General features: G+C 45.0%; 2 protein-coding genes across 9 annotated transcripts in view; both read left to right on the top strand.

Annotated features, from left to right (window-relative positions):
- MLLT11 (MLLT11 transcription factor 7 cofactor) overlaps positions 1 to 1,397 on the top strand; it is an 8,203-nt gene extending 6,806 nt beyond the window's left edge. For both annotated transcript variants that reach the window (XM_075607776.1, XM_075607777.1), the window contains exon 2: positions 1 to 1,397. This exon is cut by the window's left edge and continues 1,025 nt beyond it. The gene's annotated coding sequence lies outside the window, so the exon portion shown is untranslated.
- A 3,402-nt stretch (positions 1,398 to 4,799) lies between these two features.
- GABPB2 (GA binding protein transcription factor subunit beta 2) lies at positions 4,800 to 22,180 on the top strand. 7 transcript variants are annotated; one of them, XR_012802604.1, is made up of 11 exons: positions 4,802 to 5,072; positions 6,586 to 6,698; positions 6,837 to 6,941; positions 7,514 to 7,681; positions 9,268 to 9,462; positions 9,767 to 9,908; positions 12,377 to 12,487; positions 17,706 to 17,888; positions 18,360 to 18,469; positions 19,246 to 19,748; positions 21,807 to 22,180. XR_012802604.1 is itself a non-coding variant. In XM_075607770.1 (10 exons), exons 2-10 carry the CDS (start codon positions 6,594 to 6,596, stop codon positions 19,540 to 19,542), a joined length of 1,395 nt encoding a protein of 464 aa, XP_075463885.1. In that variant the 5' UTR covers positions 4,800 to 5,072; positions 6,586 to 6,593; the 3' UTR covers positions 19,543 to 22,180. The 7 variants fall into 7 exon arrangements, 6 of the variants coding, with proteins under 6 accessions (XP_075463885.1, XP_075463884.1, XP_075463887.1 ...); XM_075607770.1 differs by having other exon boundaries at positions 4,800 to 5,072; positions 17,727 to 17,888; positions 19,246 to 22,180; XM_075607769.1 differs by having other exon boundaries at positions 19,246 to 22,180.
- Positions 22,181 to 22,413: the final 233 nt, after the last annotated feature.

The following is a 22,413-nucleotide window of genomic DNA, read 5'->3' as shown; positions in this document are numbered from 1 at the left end:
CCCGGTCTTAATTTATAGGAACAGGCTTTTCCTTCAATTACTGTTTAGTTATAGAGCGCCAACATATCCCGCAGCGCGGTACAATGCGGGAACAACTATACTATTCTCAATGTCGGATTATGTAGCAGGTGACGCAAACTGGAGCATTCCCCCAAAACCGGCGCTTAGTGCATCATGTTTTTACCGCGTCAAAGTATTGAGGGGGGTTTGCTCCATTTTTTTGCTCCAGTTGTGCCCTAGGCGTTTTGGGAAGGGGGTTAGGGGAGGAGTTAGGGGAGGAGTCAGCACAACATTACAATGAGATAGATGCGCCTGAAATTGGTGCAGCGGCACCAATGAAATCCGGCAGGTTTAGGTGACGTTTGCCTCTGCTCCAAAGAGATCTGCGCCAATATTGGCAAGATTCATACATATGGCGCTGCTTGCAGAGTGACGCAGGTGCTCCGTGTTTGGGGTAGATTGCACCATTTTTTATACTGTAGCCCTATAGTGAAGGAAAGCACAGACAGAAGTATGTGAATGTATGCAGAGAAGTGCAAATAGGTGCTAAATCAGAGAACGGAAAGCTGGAATGTGTAAGTTAAAGCAATCCCCCCCTAATTCCTTTTTTCCTTTTATCCTCCAGTTTTACAGAATAGGACCTGTGTTTCTGAGATACGAACAGGTGAAGTTACTGGGTTTAAATCTCCCTCCAGAGGGAAACAAAATGGCCGCAGAATCTCTGGCCAATAGGAAGCTGACACATCATCGTATCCCGGTCAGTTTTTAAAGGCTATCCCTGCTTCAGCACAGGTGGCTCAATCAGTGATGACCAGCACAGGTGGCTTGTTCACTGATTGAGCCGCCTGTGCTGAAGCAGAGTTATCCTGAAAACCTGACTTGTTGGTGGCCATTGAGGACTGAAGTTGCCCACCTCTTTCCTATCCTATTCCGGTTGGACGGCCATTTGAATCCCCTTTAAAAACAGGAAGTAATACCGGTAACTTCACAACTACGTATCTCGGGAGCCGGAGCCAAAACCCCCCCCGCAATTCATCATCCGGAGAACCCCACAGTCCCAATCCTGTACAAAAAATAATAGGAGAGCGGGATTGGTTAGTGGGGATTACTACTTGAAACTGTTGGTAATGTAAAATGTGCCCCTAGCGGATGTTAATTTATGGGAAGCAAAAAATGAAATTAACTTTTGCCCCACAGATTATCCAACACAATTACACTCATTGAGAAGAATGTGATGCCAGCTGCTGGATTAAATCCTTTTACTGCATATATCTTGATGTTTATGGGGGTTTTTTTTTGTTCACAAACTTCTTGAAATGAAACCTGCCAGTATTAAACACATTGAACAATATATACTGTCATTCTCACTTTCGCAAATAAAGTGTTTTCTACCCAAATGGTAAGAATGAGTCCTTTTTTTGTTGTTTTTTTAATGGTAGTTCGAGTGCAAATATATTTTCACAAAAACAGTGCACGTGTAGATGAGACCTCTGAGGTGTTGTATGCTCTAATTATCTACAAGGAACTTTCCAAAATAGGACAGATTTTTCTTTAAGATTGTAGCGGGGGGTCTCCAGAGCTGAACCCCATTAATTTCAGCTCGGGGGATTCCCTGCTTCCGGAGATACTTACCTCCGTAGGGGGTGCTGGTAGCCGCATCGCTATGTGGTTCATGTAATGGGCGACTTTTCCAAGGTCCTGCTGGCCAATAGGAAGCCGTGATGTCATCCAGTGCAGCTTCTCATTGGCACACGTGACCAGAGGCTTTAAACTCCACCGACATACCGGCACCCCCTACCGTGGTATCTCGAGAAGCAGGGGGTCCTGAAATATGCTGAAATTAACGGGGTTCAGCTCCAGAGATCCCCTGCTTCAAACCCATGTAAAAAAAAAAAAGGCCACTTATATTGCTCCTTTAATAAAGGAGAGACGGAAACCATTATGGAGACCGCCATCTCAATTGTATCCCGCAGAAAGTGCATGTTGTGTTTTTCACTGAAAGGCTTTAACCATAATGTCGGAAAGCACAGCTACTCACCCCCGGGTTACCCAGATATTTGTACGTTTTTTTTGTGTGCCGGTTTTGCCTCAGGGGAAAAAAAAAAACTTACAAATATGGCTGTCGCACTACAAACATGGTGGCAAGGTCACCACAGAAAACCACAACCTCATCTCCCAGCCACAGAACAGCTCCGGGGGTTCCCCTGGTTCAGGTGAGTCGAAAAAACAGCAGCAGGAAAGCTGTTTTAACGTCGGGCGACTAGCAAAGTATATTTGGAAATCTGAAAGCAGACAAGGCGCTGCAGGTTATCGGTGTGCCAGAAACGTGCTTTGTTTCCCCCCGTATCCATAGCACAGCGAAAGTAAACAGACATTGCATCTGTGTGCGCAACAACAGACTACTTTAAGGCAAGTTATAACACTATTGCATCTTTTGATACATCTGCCTGCCAAAATTGACTAAAGTCTGATAAATACTGTACATCTAATTTCATTTTTATTTTTTTTAATGATAACTGTTAGTTTATATACTATTCCAATTTGCAGTATGTTTAATACTATGAAATAACAGGTTCAAAATTTGCATTTGAAATACGTCAATGCATTAATCAGGTGGATACAACTAACTAACATTTTGTGTCTGATGTTTGTGTAAAGCAGAGATGGCCATTTCCAAGGACCCAAATCAATGATATTTGGAGGTTCAAGCTGCAGACCAAGCAATATCGTAGATGTGTGGTTTTTTTTTAAAATAAATCAGTTGTGTACTATGAGAAAATGCTTGTAGCATTTGAAAAAAAAACAAAAAATAACTCTGAATGACATTTTTAATGTATTATAATGAAACAAACATTTTTTGTTTTTATAGCAACCATTTACAAAGTCACATCCCCTTCCTCTCCTGAAACAGGCTCTGGCACACCCCTTTTTGAGCCCTGCGCTCTCTCTAGCAGTTCACCAATCATATCTAGTGACTGCCTGGTCACATGATCTTCCCCACAGAACTTTGCATCTTTGGTCCTCTTCTGCTGCACTGACGGCCATTTTGTGAACCCCCCCTAGCCGAATCTTCGCCGATCGATCACAGGAGAACGGATCGATCGGCAATTTAGTTAATTACTTATCATTGTGTGGATTGTATTGTTGTAAAGGGAAAAAAATAGAAAATAAAAACCGGCAGCTTCCTTGGCTTCTTTAAGGGCCCCCAAAAGGTGATGTTGTCTAAAAGTGTTAGAGTGTCTAAAGAGTTCATATGTGAAACACTTGTTGGGTAGCACTTTGTAATGACGGACAGAGTTATGTATATTACAAAAAAAAAAAAAGTTACCTTCAAGTGAGGCCGAACACGCACAAATAGATGCATAGAGGTAATGAGGGCCCTGCTCGTGGGAGCTTAAAATCTAGATGTCACATAATTATATATATTCATTGTTTTATGAGCATTTTTGGCCTCAGCATGAAACGTTTCCCTCAGTGTTTTTTGTACCAGAGCTCCTAAAACATCAACGTGTTTTTGTATTGGTGACGAAGCCCTATACTTAATGATATTATTATATACTGACGTCTGAATTTTAGGTCTTCCGAGATTTTGGTAGGCAAATACAGGAAACCAGCACTTTTATTGGTTAAGGGAGTTTTCTTGTGTAGGATATAGTGGGTACATTATATACATATACCGTGTGGTTTCACAAGCATACTAGCCATACTAGCAAAAACTGTTATTGTACAGTATATACGTATATCTTTAATTATATAGCACCGTCCATGTACACAGCGCTTCACAGTAGTAATACACGTGACATAATAATATAACACATGATGGGAATAAGCGCTTCAGACATAAAACTTTAGGAAAAGGGGTCCCTGCACCAAAGAGCTTACAGTCTAATGGGAAAATGGGGAGAATTTAGAGAGACAGTAGGCGGGCGTTCTGGTAAGTGTGTCTGCAAGGGGCCACGTCGATGTATGAGGTGTATAGTATCAGCCACACAGCTACCCATGTGCATCGTAAGGCTGCGCTTATAGTGCCGGCGCCGGCGACTGTCTCGTCAAAACAAAGGCATTGTCGCCGTCATCGGCGCTTATAGTGCATGCGACGGCGACAAAGCAACGGAGCGACAGTACTACCAAAAATCTGCTAGTCACTGATATTTGATTTTTTTGGCGACGGTCTCCCCTTGCGCCAATCAGGAGTGCCTCTGCCCTCCCCCTTTATGACGTTGGTGGCCTTGTAGCCAGCGATGTCGCCTAAATTGGAAATGCAACTTTCGCAATGTCAATGGCATCGGTCGCGTCGCCGGCACTATAAGATCGGCCTTAAGGAGGTGGGTTTTAAAATGGGCCTTACAGGTGGAGAGAGCGTGCGAGTCGGATATTAAGCGGAACAGTATTGTAAAGGTGTGTGTGTGGGGTGGGGGCAGTGAATGAGAAACGTTTTATTGACTTGCATTTCGGGTTAGGGAAACATTTTTAAGGAGACATAGAGGGGGGAAAATGATATTAAAAAAAAGGTTTTTGTTTTTTTTAGCTAAATAATGTCTGTTAATTACGCTGCAAATAAAAATCCCCACGTGTGAGCACATTCACAGCTCTGCAACCCTGCCTTTTCCCCCATTATCTCTTAGTGCAGTGCTTCCACTGCAAGCCAGGGATTCTGGGTAATGACATGCAAATGAGCACACATGATGCCTGCGATGTATGTAGCAGAGACTGGTTACTATGGCAACACTGCTCACCGTGCCCCAGCTCTCTCTGTGGGGGAATGAGACAGGAGGCCGAATGTAGTTCCGCAGACCGGCGCATATATAGAGAGAAGAGGCTGCGCGCGCCAGGCTCAGGGCCGGGATCCCTCCGCCGCCGTTTTCACCTCACCCACTTTTTTTTACCTCAGCCCCAGCGTGTCCCTCCGCCTCTCCCGGCGCGCGCTGCCGCCGCCATCTTGCGGCCCCCCCCTGAACTCTCCGTATTGTTATTACTTGGAAAGGAAATAAGTCCATTCGGTAGAAATAAGACAGGGAAAGCAGACAGAGCCGGCGCTGGGCCGGGCGGGACCGCCTCACGGGCCGGGCGGGGTGAGTGCGCGCGCCAGGGTGTTATTGTTTATTTATCCTCGCGCTTTCATGCTAGGCGTTGTGTGCGTGTGTTTGGGTTTTCCTCATGGCGGGTGTGTTTCTGTGTGATATCAGAGGGGAGAGAGGGAGGAGGCTCCGGGATTAGAATAAATCTCGGCTGAGGTAAAGATGGCTGCTGGGAAAATCCCGCCAAAAAGACAGGAGAGTGTGATGGGAGGCGGGAGGCCCAGGGGCACATCCGCGGGACTTAGTCGTAATTAGTGAGTGTGATTCGCTAGTCATTAGTCTTGGTCATTAGTGAGTGTCACTGAGTAATTGGTGTGTCAATAATGTGTGTGCGTGTCACAGTGTGTGTGTGTGTGTGTGCGCGCGTCACAGTGTGTGTGTGTGTGTGTGTGTGTGTGTGTGTGCGCGCGCGTCACAGTGTGCGTGTCACAGTGTGTGCGCGTGTCACTGTGTGTGTGTGTGCGCGCGTCACAGTGTGTGTCAGTGTGTGCGCGCGTCAGTGTGTGCGCGCGTCAGTGTGTGCGCGCGTCAGTGTGTGTGCGCGTCAGTGTGTGTGTGTGCACGTCACAGTGTGCGTGTCACAGTGTGTGCGCGCGTCAGTGTGTGTGCGCGTCAGTGTGTGTGTGCGCGCGTCACAGTGTGCGTGTCACAGTGTGTGCGCGCGTTACACACTGCGTGTCAAACACTGCAGGCGTCACACACTGTGCAGGCGTGCGCGTGTGTCACGGTGTGTACTATTAAAAACAAAAAACTCAAGCAACCAGTTAACAGACCAATAATTGCATGAATCATAAATAAAACATACCGAGTATCCGCAATATGCAATGCTGCTAATGCATTGTGTGTGCTCATGCTGTGCAGCGCTATGCACATGCATGGCGCTATATAAAGATAGCCGAGACGTTTTAAACAGTAGTAACATTTTTACATATCTATCATAAATAATAGCATGTTCTTGTATAGCGCTGCTAGTTTTACATGGTGCTTTACAGAGACATTTTGCAGGCACAGGTCCCTCCCCGTGGAGCTTACAATCTATGTTTTTGGGCCTGAGCCACAGGGAGATAAAGTGACTTGCCCAAGGTCACAAGGAGCCGACACCGGTAATTGAACCAGAATCCCCTGCTGCAAACTCAGTGCCATTGTTTACAGAGCCATTGTCTTTACTCACTGAGCCCTAAAAGCTGGCACTTCTTGCTCTGGGGTGCGCAGGACTTTGGTGATATACCTGCAGAACATAGCATGGTGCTTGCTGTCATGCAGCTATCCTCAGTGTTAGTCAGTGTCTTTACTCACTGAGCCACTCCTTCTCACTATATATTTTTTAAATATATATATATATATATATATATATATATTATCCGCTTTAAACAGTAGCAACATTTGTGTGTGTGTGTGTGTGTGTGTGTATATATATACATACATACATACATACATACATACATACATACATACATACATACATGCGCAAACATGTGGTTACTGTCTCTTGTCTATCTTTATATAGGGCCATCCATGTGCATAGCGCTTCACAGCACGAATACGCCTGATATCACACATAATGGGAACAGTAGTAAAAGGCGTCCCTGCCCCGAAGAGCTTACAATCTCTCAACCAAAGGTCAGATCCAAGGCTGAAAGTTAGAATATCCAAACAATGTAATTTATTCTCTTGCTTACATTTCCGCTTTGAATGTTTACCGTTTTATAGAAATAGCATGAACTAATTATTTGGTTTATTCTGTTTCTTTGTAAATAGATGTCACTGGACCTGGGGAAAAGATTGCTAGAAGCCGCTCGTAATGGAGAGGAGGATGAAGTGCGATCATTAATGAAGAATGGAGCCCCTTTCACAACAGATTGGGTATATAGAAGCGATTACCATTTCTACAGCAGTTGTTGTTTAACCGGGAGTGTCTCTGTTGAATGACCTTGCTCTACAGAAAGTTATGCGATGCTCTATATATATATATGTATGTATGTATATATGTATGTATATATATATACATATACATATACATATACACACACACACATAGGGGTGTTGCAAAAATACGTTTATTTTCTCTATAAATATGATGAAAATACTGTAAATATAAATATAGGCTAAGTGTCAGTGGTCTAAATCTAACAGGTTAAACTGATGGACAAGTCCTTCCCCCTCCCCCCCAACCTCATCTACTATGTAACAGCCTTGTTTTGTCTAACTTAGGGGTGGCCAACTCCATTCATCAAGGACCACCAACAGGTCAGGTTTTCAGGATATCTCTGCTTCAGCACAGGTGGCTCAGTCATCGACTGAGCCACTGTTTGAGCCACCTGTGCTCAAGCAGGGATATCCTCAACCTGACCTGTTGGTGGCCTTTGAAGACTGGAGTTGGCCACCCCTGGTTTAACTCATATACTGAATCATACCTGCTGTATCCGTCTTCCTAGCTTGGAACATCGCCCCTCCACCTGGCAGCCCAGTATGGTCACTATTCCACAGCGGAAGTGCTGATCCACGCAGGAATCAGCAGAGACGCTCGCACAAAAGTTGACAGAACCCCTTTGCACATGGCAGCGGCCGACGGACACACTGACATCGTGGATCTGCTCGTTAAGGTAAAGCAGAATTAACGGGTGGGGGAAACGTCTATTTTCTCCTTGGTTTATGGTTCGAAGACTGCGCTGAGAGGATATGCAGAATGATTAAAATGATGGCGTATAAAACATTTGATAAATCAGCTGCTGCTTTGTGCTAATTTTTTTTAGAGAAGGAATTTTAAAAGAAAGTGGAATTGTTTTTATTTATAAAATGTTTTACCAGGAAATAGCAAATGAAAAATCCACTTAACACATTCACATGTCTCAGACAAGTCTGCAACCCTGCTTTTCCCCATTATCTCTGAGCATACAGTGCTTCCGCTGCAGCAAGGGATTCTGGGAAAGGACATACAAATGAGCACACAGTGTCACCTTTTGCTTTAAATCAATTTTAACATGGACCCCTATAAGCTTATGCTTACCGTATTACACAGCTTTTCTTGCCGTATTAGGCCCTGATTATACCGACGCCGGGCATGCGCTCTCCCTCGGTGCGATGCGCATGCCCGAAACCTGCACTTCAGGCAGGAGGCATTGGGAGGCGTGGCCATGGCGTCACTCGAGCGGTTCGCCATCATTGGCTGAACCGCTCGCGTGATGCGGCCGTCGCTCCTGAAAATAAATTTTACAGATCGGCTATAAATTTGCGCGCTTGGCTGCCTCGATCACGCGAGCTCTAAGTGCGCGCTCATTGGTATACTGATATTTGTTTTGGTGTAGCGCGCTGTGGTATAATCACGGCCTTACACAGCTTTTCAGCACAGCCTGGAAATAATATATTGAGTTAGCTCTTGTTTTTAAGTATAGTATGTCCTGGGCACAGAGTTATGGCGACAATACATGGTTACATTAAATGAACAGAGGTAATACATTCAATTTACAGACATTTCATGGACAGTTAGATAATATATACATTATGGGCGTATGTGACAGTTAAGGACAAGATTAAAATTGAAACAGCCGGAGTCTTGAAATTACTTAACTTGGGGTGGTTTTGAGCGTTCCTGGTAGGTTGTTTCAGACGTGAGGTGCACGGTAACGGCGACCGGATTCCTTGTTGTCCCTTTGATAAATCTGTAGCACTTTTCTTTTGCACTGATTTTTTTTTTGTTGTTGCCCGACAACAAAGTGCAAAAACCAAGCCCCTCCGGCAGAGGGATTTATAGTGTCTGGCATACGTGCTTCAAAATAGCATAACCGTGCTGCCTGTAATATTTTTGGCGTAAAACCGAAAACAAGCAAGGGATTTTCATTTTGTTCTCTAAGTGTCTCCGTATTTGCCCTGTGAGCGCCCCTGTGTTCAGTTTGGGGTGTGTCAATAGAGGAGGAGTTGCACCAGGGGTGGGAATCTGCAGTCCACAAGGGCCACCAACAGGTCAGGTTTTCAGGATATCCCTCCTTCAGCACAGGTGGTGCAGTTTAAGATTGAGCCATCTGCTGAAGGAGGGGTATCCTGAAAACCTGACCTGTTGATGGTCCTTGTGGACTGGAGTTGGCCACCCGTGCCCCAGTGATTAAGCTCCTGACACAGCAATCGATATAACCGTGTAGAGTGGACATTTGTACTCGCTAAAAACAGGATAAAGCTTTCATCATCTCTGTAGAATGGTGCGAATATCAATGCGAAGGACATGCTGAAAATGACAGCTTTGCACTGGGCAACGGAACACAATCACCCAGATGTGGTTAATCTGCTTATAAAAAATGGTGCCGATGTGAACGCTTTGAGCAAGTTCAATAAAACCGCCTTCGATGTTGCGTTGGATAAAAACAACCCTGAGCTTCTCATTACCATACAGGTACGTTAAAGAGATCTTTTAATTTTAATTTAATATTTTTATTATTGTACTACTTACATTTTACACAAGATTGTTGGTCCAGTATCTTTAAAATATATGTACATAAATATATTTATGAACAGAAATAAGTTGGTGCCCTGTGCAATTATAAACATATGTGGTGAGCAAAGAGGAATGAATACTAAAGGTGCTTACTATAGCCATAAATTCAATTTATACATAAATGGTCTACAAAATATTTTTATGAGAAGGAATTTATCACCACTGATCTATAATAAATCATTCCTTTTTCTTCCACTGGCAGGAAGCCATGCACAACCAGGTGAATGTAAATCCAGGGAGACTGAATGCTGTCACGCTATCGTCACCACAGTATATTCTCGCAAACGGGGATCTTGTGAGTCTGTCTAATCTGGTGTCACGAGCAAATGCGAAAACAGCCACAGGTACGATTCCATACACCTGGATGAGATTGTGAAATTATTAACTTGCTAATTGAGTAACAGTAAAAGAGCAAACAAGGCTTTAATTTGCAATGTTATTGTAAAGTTTCATGTAAAAAGGGATACAGGAAGTAAAAAGGGAATAATACACTAAAACTTTTGTTGCTGCGCCCCCCTGCCTGCTCTCCACAAGTGCTTGTGCCGTCCCCCCCTTACCTTAGTGTGGCGTGGCGTCACGTGGTCCCGCCGTGTTGCCATGACGTCACCTCACATGACCCCAAGGCGTCATTTGGCGACGCATCGCTTGAAGCCAGCTGAATCACGGTAAGTTGAGTTGCAGAGGCCCCGCGCGGTCCCCCAGCATTTAATTTAAATGCTTTGGTGAAGAGCGTGGGGCCTCTGCAACCACCGCGCCCCCCTGCACTAAGGGAACCCTAAAACACAAAAAGTTAGTGTTTAAACCATAAACACATTACATACAAGGTCTCGTTGGGTCCAACCATACAATAGATACTTATTACTATCCATGGTGCTTGGTCAAAGGCCCGGGACTAGAGTAGCATGTTCTTTACAGCAAAACCCTCCGCGAGTCCATGTCAATGAAATAAATTCCGGTGTAAGAGGCTGTGGATCCCTTCCCACATATTTGAAAAAAAAATTTTGGGAAATTAGCTACACCTTGGTTCCCAAACCCCTACATTTATGTAAAGCAAGTGGGACAGTTTGAAGGAGCAATCCATGCGCTCATTTTTATTTATATTTAAACATAGGATTGGAGCAGGGGGTCTCTGGAGCTGAACCCCATTCTGTTAAGCTCTGAGGGCACCCTGCTTCGTGAGAGAGACCTCCAAAGGGGGTGCCGGTATCTCGTGGAGTTTAACGCACTCGCGTCTTGTCGGCCGAATAGGAAGCTGAATCTGATGTCACGGCTTCCTTTGGCCCGCAGGGCGTGCACGCTTTAAAACTCCACCATTGCGGGAACCCTGCTAGCGGAGCAGCTACCACACCCCATACGGAAGTATCTTGGTAAGCAGGGGGTCCCCGGAGCTCAAAGTAACAGGGTTAAGCTCCGGATACCCCATGCTTCATTCCTATATTGAAAAGAAAAAAACGTCTTGGGTTGCCGCTTTAATGTACCCACAAATAATATGGTCTTTACTCCCAGTCGCAGTGCGTTAGTGGCACTATTTCGCAGTAACTGATATTCCTCATCTATCACTATAAAGGATGTCATGTTTAAAGTATTCTTTAGTGTCAGCTCTACAGTCATGTAATATCAGTTGCCAATTAATTGGGCATGTACTTTTTAACACGCCGTGTCTCCCTAACTATATATTGTAATGTCAATAAAGCAGGCTTTCATTTGTGCATATAACTTTCTGTGCTGTTTTTAGACTAATTTATAATTTAATGTGTATTTTTAGTAGCTTTAAAAATAAATAATAAAAATGGTCTGGAGTGGAAAATAGGTAACACCCTATGCGTATTTTTTTTAGTGGCGGGTTGCAGGTACATGTTTTTAGGTCCTGTAAGACCCGCTGTACTTATACAGAGTTTTCTTTGCCTGTTGAAAGTCGGGTGGGAACTTCCATAGCAATTACTTTAATGCCCTTCCGTCCGGCACGAGGAGAGGAACTACACACCTAAACCTAATTTTACGTGCAAAATGTTGGAGAATTAAAAAATGTTATTTTTATATTGCAATGAGGTGCTGCCACTGGGGTGTAAATGACTAGCTTGCAATTTGCATTGCCCACGGGGACCTTACACAGTGAGTTGCCATGATTTCTAATGACCATTGCTTCACGCAACCTAAGACTAACTGTTGCAATAATGTTTGCTTGGGTTCTCCTGCTTTGCTTGGCTGAAATTTCATCAGGGAATATTGCGCCAGAAGTGACCTCTGTGTAAAAAGGAATTCATGAGTAGTACACCAAGTTTCCATCACTACTGATGAGCACAGATTTATCTAATCGAAAGCTTTTTCCCATTCTACAGTAGTTAAGCTTTAGCTTTCAATCCTTAATTTGAATTTATTGAAGAGTAAAATAACATGAAATTGCTGTGTGCTGTTTTTGTCTGTATCTTTGCTGAACACCAGATGGGGCTTTAGTCATCTCCCCGCTTGGGATTACGCCACCATTTAAAAAAAAAAAAAAATTGTTTTGTTGCTTTTTAACTTTTTTGTGAAACCTTTCTTTTATTGTTTTTTTTTTTTTATATATATACTCTTCCAATGTTACTTTTCATAAAAAATAGTTTTTGCTTTTTATCAGCCTAGACTGTCTCATCCCCCACAGGGTACTCTAAATCAAAGCTGGCACTTGGGAGTGTTTTTCACATGTTTTTTGGCTAAAGATGGCCAGCGGCCTGAAAAATGTTTAACGTGTCCAACATGTGTTAAATGTATATACGTCTAGGATGTTCACATCACCGCTTATATGTTCTATAAATCTGTCTCCTTTTCCCAGGCGACCCAAACGGATCTGACATTCAGTTTTCAAACTCGACCTCTGTGCTGGCCACCCTTGCAGCGATAGCAGAAGCCTCTTCTCCACTCTCGAGTTCAAACAATGTCACAGGTGAGTAACGCATGTAAAAAGGGTCTGTGTATCAAGTTACAAGCGTTAACGTCGCCATGAATACACTGATATTAAGTATTTATCAGGTTACAAGCCCTTTCTGACTGTTTTGAGACCTCACTAATATACTGAACCAGTGGTCAGGAACTCCAGTGCTTAAGGGCCACCAACAGTTCAGATCTTAAGGCTATCCCTGTTTCAGCAAAGATGGCTCAATCCGTGGCTCATTTATTGAGCCACCTGTGCTGAAGCAGGGATATCCTTAGAACCTGGCCACCTGGTGGCCCTTGAGCATGGGAGTTGGCCACCTCTGCACTATCAAGCCACAAGAGTTGAAATATGTATAAAGACATTACAGACGCAATCTCCCCCATTTCCATGATATTGTTTCATATCATTCTAACTGGGGAGTATCCAGTAGCTGAATTGAGCTATTTTTTAGCTGCGGGCACCCCCTTGCAGTTTTAGTTGCTGGTCCATTACCTAGATTATCAAAGACGTCGCTCAATAAGAAACCGCGACCATGCCCCTCCTCCCCACCCCCCCCCCCTGATGGTGTCTGCTTCCTTTTTGGTCGGCCGGATTAAAAATCGAAGCTGAAAAAACGGCAACTAAAACGGTAAGTATCTCAGGAGCCAGTCAGCCTGGTGCAGCACCGGGGATCCCCCGGTTAGACTTCAGTAAAATAAGCAAAATGGGAAGAAAAGATGGGTAGGGGGATTGCTGCTTTAAGGCCCAAATGTACTAACCTGAAATTCTACATTTTGTTTCTCGTCTTATTTATTTATTCAAAGCCACTGTGACACTTAATAGTGCGATCCCTCCTGAGTATGTTTAGCGAGGGCCACAGGATCGCCTTGGGACCCTAATAGTTCGATCCCTCCTGAGTATGTTTAGCGAGGGCCACAGGATCGCCTTGGGATCCTAATCGTATGATCCCTCCTGAGTATGTTTAGCGAGGGCCACAGGATCGCCTTGGGACCCTAATTGTGCGATCCCTCCTGAGTATGTTTAGCGAGGGCCACAGGATCGCCTTGGGACCCTAATAGTGCGATCCCTCCTGAGTATGTTTAGCGAGGGCCACAGGATCGCCTTGGGACCCTAATAGTGCGATCCCTCCTGAGTATGTTTAGCGAGGGCCACAGGATCGCCTTGGGACCCTTATAGTGCGATCCCTCCTGAGTATGCTTAGCGAGGGCCACAGGATCGCCTTGGGACCCTAATAGTGCGATCCCTCCTGAGTATGCTTAGCGAGAGCCACAGGATCGCCTTGGGACCCTAATAGTGCGATCCCTCCTGAGTATGCTTAGCGAGAGCCACAGGATCGCCTTGGGACCCTAATAGTGCGATCCCTCCTGAGTATGCTTAGCGAGAGCCACAGGATCGCCTTGGGACCCTTATAGTGCGATCCCTCCTGAGTATGTTTAGCAAGGGCCACAGGATCGCCTTGGGACCCTAATAGTGCGATCCCTCCTGAGTATGTTTAGCGAGGGCCACAGGATCGCCTTGGGATCCTAATAGTGCGATCCCTCCTGAGTATGTTTAGCGAGGGCCACAGGATCGCCTTGGGACCCTAATAGTGCGATCCCTCCTGAGTATGCTTAGCGAGGGCCACAGGATCGCCTTGGGACCCTAATAGTGCGATCCCTCCTGAGTATGCTTAGCGAGGGCCTCAGAATCGCCTTGGGACCCTAATAGTGCGATCCCTCCTGAGTATGTTTAGCGAGAGCCACAGGATCGCCTTGGGATCCTAATAGTGCGATCCCTCCTGAGTATGCTTAGCGAGGGCCACAGGATCGCCTTGGGATCCTAATAGTGCGATCCCTCCTGAGTATGCTTAGCGAGAGCCACAGGATCGCCTTGGGACCCTAATAGTGCGATCCCTCCTGAGTATGCTTAGCGAGAGCCACAGGATCGCCTTGGGACCCTTATAGTGCGATCCCTCCTGAGTATGTTTAGCGAGAGCCACAGGATCGCCTTGGGACCCTAATAGTGCGATCCCTCCTGAGTATGTTTAGCGAGAGCCACAGGATCGCCTTGTGACCCTAATAGTGCGATCCCTCCTGAGTATGTTTAGCGAGGGCCACAGGATCGCCTTGGGATCCTAATAGTGCGATCCCTCCTGAGTATGTTTAGCGAGGGCCACAGGATCGCCTTGGGACCCTTATAGTGCGATCCCTCCTGAGTATGCTTAGCGAGAGCCACAGGATCGCCTTGGGACCCTTATAGTGCAATCCCTCCTGAGTATGTTTAGCGAGGGCCACAGGATCGCCTAGGGATCCTAATAGTGCGATCCCTCCTGAGTATGTTTAGCGAGGGCCACAGGATCGCCTTGGGACCCTAATAGTGCGATCCCTCCTGAGTATGCTTAGCGAGGGCCTCAGAATCGCCTTGGGACCCTAATAGTGCGATCCCTCCTGAGTATGCTTAGCGAGGGCCACAGGATCGCCTTGGGACCCTAATAGTGCGATCCCTCCTGAGTATGTTTAGTGAGGGCCACAGGATCGCCTTGGGACCCTAATAGTGCGATCCCTCCTGAGTATGCTTAGCGAGGGCCACAGGATCGCCTTGGAACCCTAATAGTGCGATCCCTCCTGAGTATGCTTAGCGAGGGCCACAGGATCGCCTTGGGACCCTAATAGTGCGATCCCTCCTGAGTATGCTTAGCGAGGGCCTCAGGATCGCCTTGGGACCCTAATAGTGCGATCCCTCCTGAGTATGCTTAGCGAGGGCCACAGGATCGCCTTGGGACCCTAATAGTGCGATCCCTCCTGAGTATGCTTAGCGAGGGCCTCAGAATCGCCTTGGGACCCTAATAGTGCGATCCCTCCTGAGTATGCTTAGCGAGGGCCACAGGATCGCCTTGGGACCCTAATAGTGCGATCCCTCCTGAGTATGCTTAGCGAGGGCCTCAGAATCGCCTTGGGACCCTAATAGTGCGATCCCTCCTGAGTATGTTTAGCGAGGGCCACAGGATCGCCTTGGGATCCTAATAGTGCGATCCCTCCTGAGTATGTTTAGCGAGGGCCACAGGATCGCCTTGGGACCCTAATAGTGCGATCCCTCCTGAGTATGCTTAGCGAGGGCCACAGGATCGCCTTGGGACCCTAATAGTGCGATCCCTCCTGAGTATGCTTAGCGAGGGCCACAGGATCGCCTTGGGACCCTAATAGTGCGATCCCTCCTGAGTATGCTTAGCGAGGGCCTCAGAATCGCCTTGGGACCCTAATAGTGCGATCCCTCCTGAGTATGCTTAGCGAGGGCCACAGGATCGCCTTGGGACCCTAATAGTGCGATCCCTCCTGAGTATGCTTAGCGAGGGCCACAGGATCGCCTTGGGACCCTAATAGTGCGATCCCTCCTGAGTATGCTTAGCGAGGGCCACAGGATCGCCTTGGGACCCTAATAGTGCGATCCCTCCTGAGTATGCTTAGCGAGGGCCTCAGAATCGCCTTGGGACCCTAATAGTGCGATCCCTCCTGAGTATGCTTAGCGAGGGCCACAGGATCGCCTTGGGACCCTAATAGTGCGATCCCTCCTGAGTATGCTTAGCGAGGGCCACAGGATCGCCTTGGGACCCTAATAGTGCGATCCCTCCTGAGTATGCTTAGCGAGGGCCACAGGATCGCCTTGGGACCCTAATAGTGCGATCCCTCCTGAGTATGCTTAGCGAGGGCCACAGGATCGCCTTGGGACCCTAATAGTGCGATCCCTCCTGAGTATGCTTAGCGAGGGCCTCAGAATCGCCTTGGGACCCTAATAGTGCGATCCCTCCTGAGTATGCTTAGCGAGGGCCACAGGATCGCCTTGGGACCCTAATAGTGCGATCCCTCCTGAGTATGCTTAGCGAGGGCCACAGGATCGCCTTGGGACCCTAATAGTGCGATCCCTCCTGAGTATGCTTAGCGAGGGCCACAGGATCGCCTTGGGACCCTAATAGTGCGATCCCTCCTGAGTATGCTTAGCGAGGGCCTCAGAATCGCCTTGGGACCCTAATAGTGCGATCCCTCCTGAGTATGCTTAGCGAGGGCCACAGGATCGCCTTGGGACCCTAATAGTGCGATCCCTCCTGAGTATGCTTAGCGAGGGCCACAGGATCGCCTTGGGACCCTAATAGTGCGATCCCTCCTGAGTATGCTTAGCGAGGGCCACAGGATCGCCTTGGGACCCTAATAGTGCGATCCCTCCTGAGTATGCTTAGCGAGGGCCTCAGAATCGCCTTGGGACCCTAATAGTGCGATCCCTCCTGAGTATGCTTAGCGAGGGCCACAGGATCGCCTTGGGACCCTAATAGTGCGATCCCTCCTGAGTATGCTTAGCGAGGGCCACAGGATCGCCTTGGGACCCTAATAGTGCGATCCCTCCTGAGTATGCTTAGCGAGGGCCACAGGATCGCCTTGGGACCCTAATAGTGCGATCCCTCCTGAGTATGCTTAGCGAGGGCCTCAGAATCGCCTTGGGACCCTAATAGTGCGCACTCCATTGGCATGTTTTAAATTCTCCTCAGAATATTTTCCTGAGTAATAAATATTTTGGCAGCAGAAGCATTGCATTTTATGTAAGTAATAGCAGTTATTGCGATGTTTACCCAATAACATAAATATTACAAGCAATACCACAAACACGTCGGCAATAGTCACTGTACAGAACATAAAAAGGTTATCACAGTATCAGATTGCACCCTTTTTTTTAAAGGTTATATTGAAGGTATAGCAAAGCGAATGCGCACACACGTCGTCTTTCACAGCTGTTTTATTACATCCGGTTTATACATGTCAATCTACTTCCCTAATTTTGGCTTGAAATCCATAGTAAAGATTGCCTCTAGGAAAATAGAGCATACAGCTTTTTTTTACCCGGAGTGAGCATACAAATGAGCCCGTTGTGTTACAGATTGAATGTTCCTGTAGCTCCTGTAACATTTACATTTACACCAATCCTTCTCTAAAATCTGCACAATTAAGTATGAAGCCAGGACATTAAGGAAAAGACGTTTTGACCATGAAAGCAAGACTGTTTTCTTTCTAAATTACAGATTACAAATTATAATCATTTTTTGTTTTGACTACTACTTTGTGTTTGTGTTCTTAGGTAACTCGATAGAGTGCACAGTGTGAGCTCTGAAGAGTTGTCGTCATAAAACCGTCCCAGACACACAATCTATATTTGTGCAAATTAAATGACACGTATTGTAAGTTTGTTTTGTGTATTTCTCCAGTTAGATCTGATGACTCTACAGATATGGATTCTGTGGATACCGCAGTCCAGCAGATGGTGGAAAGTGGAGGCCAAAGAGTTATAACTTTTGTAACAGATGGCATTCAACTGGGCAGTCTCCACAGAGGTTCTACTGATGGCATCAGCCACCCGTTTATTGTGACCATGCAGGATGGTCAGCAAGGTAAATCTCGGGTCACTCCGACTGCTCTTGATAACACCCTGCAGTTTGTGTATTTTGTTAGCCTGGAACAGCTGTTCACATTGGCTGATATAGAAAAGATCGGGACATGCTGAGGGAGTGAGATACACACAGTATAGAGTTGTTGCTGAAACTTATTTATCCATCTTTAATACAATGGAGAACAGAACAAAGCACAAAGGTTTCGAGGGCTTTGGCACCACAAATACAGCCAATTACCACCTTCTACTCTTTCTGGGTATTACTGAATTGGAATAGCTTTCTTTTCTGATGATGCCATCGGCTATGCTGCTTTAATTACAGAACTAGGTAAACTGGATTTTTGTTTTCAAAACCTCAGCTGGCAGCAAAAGGGGCCCAGGTAGTTACAATACTGTGACATTTGCCCACTGATTTGACTAGTTTCCAGCTACAAATCTATAGTGTCTACAGTCTGTACATCTTTTCTTCCAGTTTTAATGCATGCTGAGCAGATCACGGAAGAAATGTTGACGGAAGAGGACCCGCCTCCTGCTAAAAGGCATCGGCTCACACAAGTTGTTAATGTAATAGACGATAACACGGTAAGGAGTCTTCCCAAATGTTTTCTCTCTGAGCCGAGGATAAGATGCATCACTGAAGGTGTCAGACACGTAACAATACCTTGCTTTTAAAATTGATGCTTATTGCAAATAACCACTCCCAGATTTGTACTGCAGTTGCCCAAGGCAGAACTCGCATAGACACAATGAATTGTAATATCACAGCACACACTAGGGGATTTAGAATACAGACAATGCTTAGGGTATGTTTTTATCTATGTAAATATCTAGCAGACTTTCTGATGTGAATGGAAAGCATGTCAGTGACGGGCTTAATAGGTCAGTATGTACCTTATGTCACAAACTGTAGCATAGCTCTCCTTTCTCTGTCTGCAATCAGCCAAATTAATTCCCTTGTCCTAATATAGTGACACCCTGCAGTACAGGACACATTGTATTGGCCGCTGGTCCCACCTGTGTTGCAAACTGCAGAGGAAAAGACACACACTGTGTTGACAGACCCCCTCTCTCTATGTCATTGTGTTAGCTTGTGGTATGACATACAGGCTTGCCAGGCCATTCATTCCTAATGTTAGGACACAAAGTAAAGTAAACCATTGGGTTTTTTTTCTGGCTCTGTCTCATTGTCACGGTAGAATAGAAATTATACGCTTCGTGGACAATAGGTCGATTTTAACAGTTGGCTGTTTCTGGCTATGTGAAATACAACACTGCAGCACAAAAGTATGATCTGCTCCATAAAACAGGTGCTGCTGTTCTGCATATTGGCTGGTATCTTGTTTTTTATTCCACCCTAGGATAGTAACGATGAACAAGAAAGAGAATTGTTACAGCAGCAACTACACGAAGCGAACTGCAGAGCGCACGAGTTCAGGCAGCAGATCCTACAGAAGGAACAAGAAGCTGAGACATTCCGGGTAAAGCTTGAGGCCCTGGCAAGACACGAAAACAGGGACAGCTTGACCGTGATGGAAGAGGTTTCAGAGGTGGACACAGTTATTATCACGTCCGAGGAATTGGAAGGGACCGAAGAAACGGAGATTGAAACAGTAGAGCATTATTCTGACATTCCTATGGAGAGCGTGACTTTGTAACCGATTAATCACATTGCCATGAGGTGCTGCATCCACACTGACGACGTACCGGCTATAAAGAGTACCACGTCACGGCGTAGTGTTTAACTGGAAAAAGGAAACACTGCAGGGAGTGCGCATGTGAAACAGGACCCGCACCAACTCCAAAGCTGTATTTACAAGCTGCAGAAGAAGTGTGAAAAGAACATTTATCTCACCACAGATGTGTAAGTGTGTTTTGTGTCTTTAATGCCGCATTGACGGAGCCGTGCCTCAGGAACTTCTTATTATTTGGGCTGTTCACAAAGTTCTTGCGCTAAAATACAATCTTATGCAAGTCACTTAAGTGACATACATTATTTTTTTTGTCAAAAGGCTACCAAAAACTGCAACGTGGAACGTTTCGTGGTCTGTTTGACTAAAGTCTCCTGACTGCAAAACTAGGGCAGAACCGGCGCAAAAACGGCACCGTTTTTATCAGGAAAGGAAATCGCAGTGAAAGCAGTGGGATTTTTTCATTTGATAAATCTAGAGCCATTTTTTGTAAATATATATATTTCCCCGCCTGCAGTTTTGCAGCCGGGAGACTTTAGTGCAGTGGTTGCGAACTCTAGTCTTCAAGGGCCACCAACAAGTAAGATTTTAAGGATATCCCTGCTTCAGCACAGGTGGCTTAATCAGTGACTCGGTCTTCAATTGAGCCACCTGTGCTGAAGCAGTGATATCCCTAATACCTGGCCTGGTGTGGCCCTTGAGGACCGGAGTTGCCCCCTCCCCCCCTGCTTCAGTGAATCGTTACTGTGTCTGTCTGCAAGGGCTACTTTTTAGCAGTGTTCTGTTCTCCGCATTTACCTGCGGTCAGGCGGCCAACTCCTGTTAGAACAGTTTGAAGCTTCTTTTTCTACTGCATAAAGACCATAAACACAAAAGGAAATGTTTCTCTGAAATAATACACATTTCTGAAATTCGGCGCTTAAGTTTCATTTTTAGGTTGGGTCTTAAAGTGTCTCAAGCAATTATAATGCCCTTGTTAAAAAAAAAAAAAAAAAAAATCAAAACTAAATAAGAATGTGAATGCGTTCTCGCTGTGCTTGCTATACAATGTGATGAAGAGGCCGTATTGTTCTAGTATAACTAAAAGAATTCTACCTGACAAAAGTGGCAATGGTTCTAAAATATTTAACTACTTTGTTACATAACTCTAAATTCCGAGAGAAATGATTAGGAATTATTATAAAGGCTCCATTTCAGTTTTATTTATTTTTTTTCATTGTATTTTCTTCTACTTAAAGCAGCTCTTATTTCTGATTTTACCGTGTCCCCATATTACTATTGCTTCCAATCGCTCAATGCAAAATGCTCCATGGTGAAGAAGTTCCCAGCCTCTGAGTTACCATGGTCAGAACTTTCAAATGCTGGCTGGGTATAGATGCAAACGAGACATTCAACGGACTGTGCATTCGTGCAGGTCCGAAGAAAAGGGAAAACGTTGAATGTGTCAATACAGCTGGGAAGGTTATGTGGCTTTAAAAACGTGACCAATCGGCAGATCTGTCTGTCATAGCAGATCATTCAAACGACTCCTGTCCTCTCAACTGTCCTCCTCAAGGGCCACCAACTGGTCAGGTTTTCCATATAGCCGTGCTTCAGCACAGGTGTTTCAATGTGAGCCACTGATTGAGCCATCTGTGCTGAAGCTGGGACTGATTGAGCGACCTGTGCTGATGCAGGGACATACTGAAAACCTGACCAGTTGGTGGCCTTTGTGGACTGGAGTTGCCCACCCCTTCATTAAAGGCTGTAATGTAAAATTGTAATAGGGGTCACTCCATATTGACTCAAATATGCTCTTTAATGTCAGATGTTTGTCTTATGAAAATGTCCTCATGGGCCAGTAAAACTATAGAAAACAAAGATGGAATAAATATTTTTGTTGTGCGGTATATCATGAAACTAATTGTTTATTTTTCTATATATTGTGTATCTGCTTTTTCAAGCTGCCCCCCCCCCCATGCGTCATATGTGCATGATGTTGTTTTCGTAACTCAACAAATTGTGAAAACTCCCCTTACGTTCCAGAACGGTCCTTTTTTATAGGTGCACGCTGAAATACATTTTGTAGGTCACACATTTTGCTTTCCAAATAATTCTTTCAGTTCTCCAATGGCGAAGTTTAAAAAATAAAGGCGAATAATCAATTGTTTACATATTTCATGTATGCAGTTGGACTTTTCCGTGGCTTCCTTCTGAGTCTTTTCACGTATTTTTTTTTTTTCTCTCTCCAGGAGAACAGTAGAAAATGTTAATGTGTTTAGGAGAATGAAACACAAGATACAGGGGAAGAAGGGGAATTGTTAACTTGCTTCCTGTATGTTTACATTTTGATGACATCCTGATGTTTAAGCCCCTAATTGATACAACACACTTTCATTGCAAAAAGAATCATTAATCACTGTGCTGTGAATGAAGCATTTAGAAAAGTGTGGGATGTTACAAAGGGTTATTTAGTAGCTTTATGTGCAGGACACCTTTAAAGTATTTTTTATTAATAAGATAATGTTTTAAAAAAAAATATTGTTCGATGCAAATATGTATGCAATACTTTTTTGTACTAATTTGTAAAGAATTTTGTATCTTAATAAAGACTTTTATATTTTGATTTTTTTTTTGTTTGTTTTTTGTTTGTTTTTTTCCATCTTGCGTTATTATCGACTACACTAGACAATGAATAATCGCAGTTTTGGCACAACCAGGCACCTGCAAATGCTTTCCAAATGATGTTCTAGAAAGGAATTCATTCCTAATATTTAAAAAAATAATGTACTTTTAAAATGTTGTCTTCTGCTATACCTTGAGTCTGTTGTCCTTCGCTTAGAACTCTCTTGACATGGG

Source organism: Ascaphus truei, chromosome 7 (genome assembly GCF_040206685.1).
Source record: "Ascaphus truei isolate aAscTru1 chromosome 7, aAscTru1.hap1, whole genome shotgun sequence".
Lineage (NCBI taxonomy): Eukaryota > Metazoa > Chordata > Amphibia > Anura > Ascaphidae > Ascaphus > Ascaphus truei.
This window is presented reverse-complemented; position numbering and strand designations above follow the sequence as displayed.